At 30.3% G+C, this 7,290-nt stretch overlaps 1 protein-coding gene across 1 annotated transcript; it reads right to left on the minus strand.

Moving 5' to 3' along the window:
• Positions 1-3,241: 3,241 nt before the first annotated feature.
• Positions 3,242-4,850, minus strand: LOC105113697 (anthocyanidin 3-O-glucoside 2'''-O-xylosyltransferase-like). Its single transcript, XM_011009990.1, has one exon. The coding sequence runs from the start codon at positions 4,805-4,807 to the stop codon at positions 3,416-3,418; it is 1,392 nt and encodes a 463-aa protein (XP_011008292.1). The 5' UTR covers positions 4,808-4,850; the 3' UTR covers positions 3,242-3,415.
• Between the last annotated feature and the right edge of the window lie 2,440 nt (positions 4,851-7,290).

A 7,290-nucleotide genomic window follows, 5' to 3' on the forward strand; every position in this document is an offset into this window, starting at 1 on the left:
CTAGAGCCCAAGATATGGACTGAATACTGAACAACATTTGGACTGTAAGACAAATTTAGAATTCTTTTTTGATGTTAACATTTGGACTCCAAAAAGACAGAATTGAGTCTTGAACTCTCATGGATATTTTAGACCTATGTCTTAGCTTTCCAACCATATAAACCAGACCTAACTCCAAGGTCGATATCTCTAAATATGACCTAATGATTTAATGGTGTTCCAGTTTGAACCAACATCTCTTTTTAAAGTTGAGCCTTTTCTTTGTCCTTTCACTTTCAATAGTTAATCACATCAATCAATCCTTTGAATTGTGAGATATGTCTGCATTTAAAATGAGTATTTTTTATAAATTAAAGTTATCTTATATTATCAGACTTGATATTATAAAGCATGCTTAAGCTAGGAAATTTAATGATACTTTAAGTGTAATATGATGATATAAAGCCTTAATACGAATACACTTTCAAATACTAATCACTATACTCAATATCTGCATGTTTGTTTCCTTAATCAGGATAATGTATGATTGTAATCAAAGCATAACACTCTCTATATAGGATAACTTAATGATCTTAAGTCTAAAGATTACTTACACATTTATCACGTGAGCATTTCCATACATATAAGTAATCTTTTCATATAGAATTTTCTTGTGGATCAGTTTAATGAACATGACTTTTAACAAGCACTTGCATATTAGTTTAAGAAATATTGACTAAGAAACTTTAGAAACAATGCTTTGACATAATATGAATCTCATAATTATAACAATTTAATAATTTTCTATGCAAAATACTTTTGTTCCATAAACTTGATCTTTACTCTAGATTTGTTAATCAAACATTAGATTTATTAATCAAATATAATTGATTATTAAAGATAAAAAAATCCTTTATTAATAAAAAATATATTTTACTTGAATAAAATCAGTGCTACATACAAGTAATTGATTGTCTATAGAACATATTCACTAACAAGAGCAAGATAATTACTAGAATTAAAGTGCTGAAAATAAGAAAACCTATAAATAAAGAAAGAAAATAAAAAATACTAAACTAGTAAAAAAGACAATTGAAATTGCGTATATGGTACTAGTAATCGTTTATAATTACTATATGATTTTTTATATATTGGTATAGAGTTTACTACCTATTTAAACATTATATTCTAATCCAATATAGATGTTGGTATTAGAAAAGGAGATTTTATTAAATCCTAATATAAACTAAACTCTTTCTCTATTAATACCATATGAATTTTAAGCTAACATTATGACTTCTAATTAATTATCGTTTTCCTTTAATGACCTGTAACTTTTGATCACTAGGTTGAATTCTTCCTTAAATTTTATTGAATATGGCTCTTACAATATGGTCAATTCTATTATAAATGTTGGACATGGTATTCTAATCATAACTTTAAATTTTATCAATATTCTTTACAAATTATCATAATAGATCGAAAGATATAATATGCAAATGTTGTCATAACATATGTTGGGCTTTAATTTATGAAGATTACATTAATCAGATGAGTGGAAAATGAGACTCATATTAGTGCCCACTTAGTTATAAAGTGAAATCCTTGTCTATGTATCCAACATCTAGCATGAATTGCTTATTAGTAAATTAAATGAAGTGTCCAATTGAGAAACATAGATCATATGGTAGTATTTAATTAGTATAATGAGACAGAAAGGACAAAGAGAATAGGGACAAAAATATGTTTTATTGAAAAGATAAATATAGATATATAAAAATAATATGTCTCTAGGATAAGTTTAAACTGTATTTTTGTACTTCTAAAATGGGGAGGTACAAAGAGGATATGTCTTCACATATAATATTTTTTAGGTTTTTTTTTCTAAAATATCATTGTAAAAAACTCTCAATTCTAAAATTATTCAACTAAGATATATAAAGATAAAAATAATTATTATTATAGTTTTAAAACCTAACTCAATCATCAATCCAGGGAAAAACCTAGGTCATTAGTCGTGGTTCGAGTCATAGGTCTGATTGACCCGAGTCAGTGTAGGAATAAAAATGATTTTTATCATAATTTTAAAACCTGATTTGAAGATCGATTCGGGGTAAGGTCCGAGTTAAATGTGGGGTTGACTGTTGACCTGGGTCAATATAAGAATAAAAATATTTATTATTATAAGGTCAATATAAGGATAAAAATATTTATTATCATAATTTTAAAACCCGACTCAGGGGTTGACCCAAGGTTATTCCTGAGTCACATGTCAGGAGGATCAACCCGGGTTGACCTGGGTCAATACAAAATAAAAATAGTTATTATTATAGTTTTAAAACTTGATTTAAGGATTAATTTGGGGCAAAACCCAGGTCACATATCAAAAGAGTTAACCTAAGTTAATGTAATAATAAAAATTATTATTATCATAATTCTAAAACCCAACTTAGGATCAACTAGAGTAAGGCCTAGGTCATGAGTAGGGAAGGTTAAGATATGTTTACCCAAGTTAATATATGAATAAAAGTGATTATAATTATAGTTTTAAAACTTAACTCGAGAGTTGACCCAAGACAAGGTTCATGTTATGAGTATGAATAAAAGTGATTATAATTATAATTTTAAAACTTAACTCGAGAATTGACCCAAGACAAGGTTCATGTTATGAGTTAAGAAGGTCAACTTGATTGACCTAAATTGTTTTTATAAATAATCAAAACAACCTTATTTTGATCAAATTTATTTTTTAAAAAATTCAACGGGTTTTTGACTCATATTTTATCCCAGGTTAACCTAGGTTTTTACTAAGTCAGGTCAAGTCAATTCTTCCTTTATTTTTTCTTAAACTTAGATCAATCCAAGATTCGGATCAATTCATCAAGTCAATCTTGGTTTTATAACTAAGATTTTTATAATATTATTAATTTTAAAACTCAATATAAACTAAAATACAAAAAAAAAACTAATTATTTTTTAAAATATATAAGTTTAACAACAAAATATATTAAAAATAAAATATATTTTGTTTACGGTAATAAAAAAAAATACAAAAACAATACTATAATTAAATTAAATATAAAAATAATTACTTTCTCTAATACATCATTATCGAATATCATTTTATCTCTATTTTTTATATGTATTGTCTTTTTCATCTCTACTGTTTTAATATTTTCGGTTTTCCCAATAGTTAACAAACTCTACATAGCAGAATACAAAGCATATCAACAACTAAATACGTTGAAATTGCATATATTAGAAACAAAACTCGAAGAAAATAAAACAAAACCCGTGGAATGAAAATGTCGAATTAAGTTTCTTAATTAGCAAGACATCCAAGCATCATCAAATTTCAATAAACATGATTAATTAGACTTCAACTAAAAACACGACAAACTTTAAGAACCAGGTGCCAAGCTGTCCAGCATTTTTATCACTTGTGACCAACAAGTTCTTGCATGTTTTGGAAAAACTTGTCAATATAACTACTCATGAACCCTTCGCTTCTCAAAAGCTTCCTCCACTCGGTGTGATTCTTCTTTATCATGGAACCCACTTTACTATCTTTATCCATGACACACTTGATAGCATTGCTAAGGTTCTCCTTTGTAAACCACCCTTTCTCATCTCTTTCCACCTCTACAGCCACCTTCAACTCTTCAGCCATTAACCTTGTGTTCAAGATTTGGTCACCCAAATGAGGCACCAATACTATTTGACAATCACTCATTAAAGACTCCCACATTGATCCAAACCCACAAGTGTTCACAAAACACCCTATTGATGGATGATCTAAAATCTCCAATTGTTGCACCCATCCACCCCAAACCACTCCTCTCCCTTTAACCCTCTCTTCAAACCCCTCCGGCAATGCTTCTTCGATTGTGGATGAACCCACCGGTGGCTTTAAAACCACTATAAACGGCAAACCTGTTGACTCGAACCCTAGAACCAATTCTTGGAGCTGCTCCTTTTCAAGGATGAATTGGCTTCCAAATGAGCAAAATACCACTGAGCCAGCTTCAAACCCGTTTAGCCATTGAGCCCACCGGTCTTCTAAAGGAGTCCTGGCTGATTCAGGCAAAACTGGACCTGTTAAAAAAACTGGTTTCTCATACTGCCTACCTATATAATCACACAACTTTTCTTCCATCTCATGGCATGTTCTTATAGCAATTGCATCACATCCTTTCATTCCTGTACAGGCTCTCTCATAAAACGTTATCCTCTCGCCGTAGGGTTGTGATACAAAGAGCAATGAACGCACTTCGTGGCCTCGGAGCACCACAGAAGTTGATGGATAGCCGGTAGGTGGCACTGATAATTCAGCCGCAGTTATGGGCTTACCTTCAACAACATTACGTGCTGGGACGAGAACTATTGCAATTGCAGCAGCTGAAACAACAGAATATTTTATTGTCTTGATCCCAAGGGGCCTGGCCACTTCTGGTATCCAATATGCCATATCATACATGACAAAATCAGGTTTTTGGTCTCGTATAATTTTCTCAACTTGGTCTCTTGTGCGGTCCATGGCAACGCAAAGAAAATGAGTCAAGTAAATAGGAATATCGGAGGCAGTCTCGGTGCCAAGAGGGAGACCTTCAACATGAGGAACCTGCACAGGGTGGAAAGTGATGTGATCAGGGTATAAATTGAAATGTTGTAATAGTTTAATGGCTTTATTGGGTAGCAAGAAAGATATGGTACAACCCTTCTCCGCAAGCTTGTTTGATAGGTGGAGGAATGGAGTCAAGTGACCAACAGCAAACCAGGGGAACATTAAAATGCGAAAATTTGACCTCTTGGGGATGAGATCGCTCATTTTTGCAGTAGATAATGCTTCTTGTTTTCTTTTGGACGAAGTGAACTCAAGCCTCCTATATATTAGTTTTGTCATATATTAAATCATGTTCATTTAATTTGAAATAGTTGAGATTTAGGAACGTCATGAATACCCTAATTCATGATATGGTTCTACTCTTCCGGAGGTTAGGTGAGTAGAAACGGATTATTTGCTGGAAACCAAAGAGTGTGGAGATCAGGGAGAGAAAAGGTGTGTATCAGTTACCCCAAAAATTTCTCTATTAAATAAAGTTCTGACCGAACAAGCAGGCAGCAAAACGTGGTTGATATTATTTTGTCAACAATGAAAAGATCCTTTTGATGGAGAATATTTATGCCGTTATTCAAGCTAACTATGCCAAAAATGGCTAGCATCAGAAACAGTATTTTCTGGTCATTCTAATCTCATGAACGTTCAAAGTGGGGGCTTCGAAATAATTTGCATGTGAAAATGTCGAAGTACCAGAGAAGTAATGTTATAAAAATATACGGAAGGTCTCAAACTTGTGTTCAAGCAAAAAAGTTTCCTTACAAATTTTACCTTTTGTTTTTTTAACTTATTCGATCATTTGAATCCAAATTTATTATTACTTGTAATTTTCTACGTAAAATATTTTTTTTCTAATAATTTTCTTAATAATAAAATTGAATATTAAAGTAAAAAAAATATTTATTAATAATAAATATATTTTACATGAATAAAATCAATACCACGTGTAACCAACCGATTGGCTATGAGGTATATTTATTAATAATCTCACTTGTACTAAAATCAATCACTCATGTATCTACTCATATCCCTTTATATGATGTTCATATTTTTGTTGGAATAATGTCATGGTGAAAATGATCTACAAGATTCTTTTTAATGGGTAATCGTTCTATCATTCTATCTTTTCTCTATATAATTTCTCTAATCAAATGAAATCATTTAAGCGCATGTTTGGATCTTTGATGAGATATTAGTTCCTTTGCTTATGTAATGGCTCTATTGTTATCACAATATAGGAGTACTAGATCAACAATGTTAGGAACCACGCCTAATTCAGTGATGAACTTCTTAATCCAAATCGCCATTTTTACCATATTAGATGTACAAATGTATTTAGCTTAGTTGTAGAATGTATAGTGGTTACTTGTTTAGAATTAGTCTAACTAACAATACCACCTTTTACAGTAAAAATATATCATGATTGAGATTTTCTATCTTTAATATCTAATTAAAAACTAGCATCTGAATAACAAGGAATTTCCAGTTCATATCCTTTATAGACTAGAACGATATTTTTAGTTTTTTTAAGTACTTAAGAATGTTTTTTACTATCTTCTAGTGACTCTCACTTGAATTAAATTGTTATTTGATCATTATACTCAAAGTATAAGATACATTTAATCTTGTACATAGCATCACATACATAATAGATCTTATAGCTAAAATATAGAGAATCATTTCCATCGTATCTTTCTCAACTAGTCTCTTAGAACATATATTTTTGAAGAGAGGTATTCTTTGCTAAATTGGTAAGTATCCTCTCTTGGATTCTTCCATGCTAAACTATTTTAATATCTTGTCTATGCATAGGAACTAAGATAATTTAAGTAACCTTCTAGACTGTCTCTATAGATCTTTATTCCCAGCATATAGACAACTTCTCTTATATTCTTTATGGAAAAATTCTTGGACAACCAAATCTTTATTGATTAGAGTAAATGAATGTCGTGTTCTTTTAATAATATGTCATCTACATATAATATTAAAAAAAACAACTCAACTTCCACTAATATTTTTATAAACACAAGGTTAATTTATATTTTTGATGAAATCAAACTATTTGATTATCTCATCAAAACGCATATTCCAACTCCTTGAAGCTTACTTAAGTCAATAAATAGATTTTTATAGCTTGCATACTTTGTTGATAAATTTCTTAAATTCAAAATCTTGAGGTTGTGTTATATATACATCTTCCTGAGGATTCCCATTCGAGAATTTAATTTTGATATCCATTTGCCAACTGTCATAATCATGGTATGCAACTATAGTAAGCATAATCCTTATGGATTTTAACATAGTTACCGGTGAAAAAGTTTCATTAAAGTCAATTGTTTAGTACTTAAAAGTGCATTTTTATCAAGGTTTTATATCATCATTTTGTATTTGAAGTATTAATAACTCCTTAACTAAAGTATGTTTTATAATAACATATCTAATAATATAAAATACTTTTAATTTATGGTAAATGTTCATTTTAAATGCAGGTCTATCATATAAATGAAAGGATTGATTGATAAATTTAAAAACTGAAATTGAAAGGACACAGAGATGGTCAAACTTAGAAAAGAGATGCTGGTACAGTTCAAACCGGAACACTGTTCGGTAATTATGTCATATCTGGAGCTGTAAATCTCGGATTTAGGTCTACTTTATATGGATGGAAAGGTAAGATATAGGCCTACAACTTT

This window comes from Populus euphratica, unplaced genomic scaffold (genome assembly GCF_000495115.2).
Source record: "Populus euphratica unplaced genomic scaffold, PopEup_1.0 scaffold449.1, whole genome shotgun sequence".
Classification (NCBI taxonomy): Eukaryota; Viridiplantae; Streptophyta; class Magnoliopsida; order Malpighiales; family Salicaceae; genus Populus; species Populus euphratica.

What these genes read in the sequence shown, in the direction of transcription:
- LOC105113697 (XM_011009990.1), bottom strand. Translation starts at nt 4,807, where the DNA reads ATGAGCGATCTCATCCCCAAGAGGTCAAATTTTCGCATTTTAATGTTC.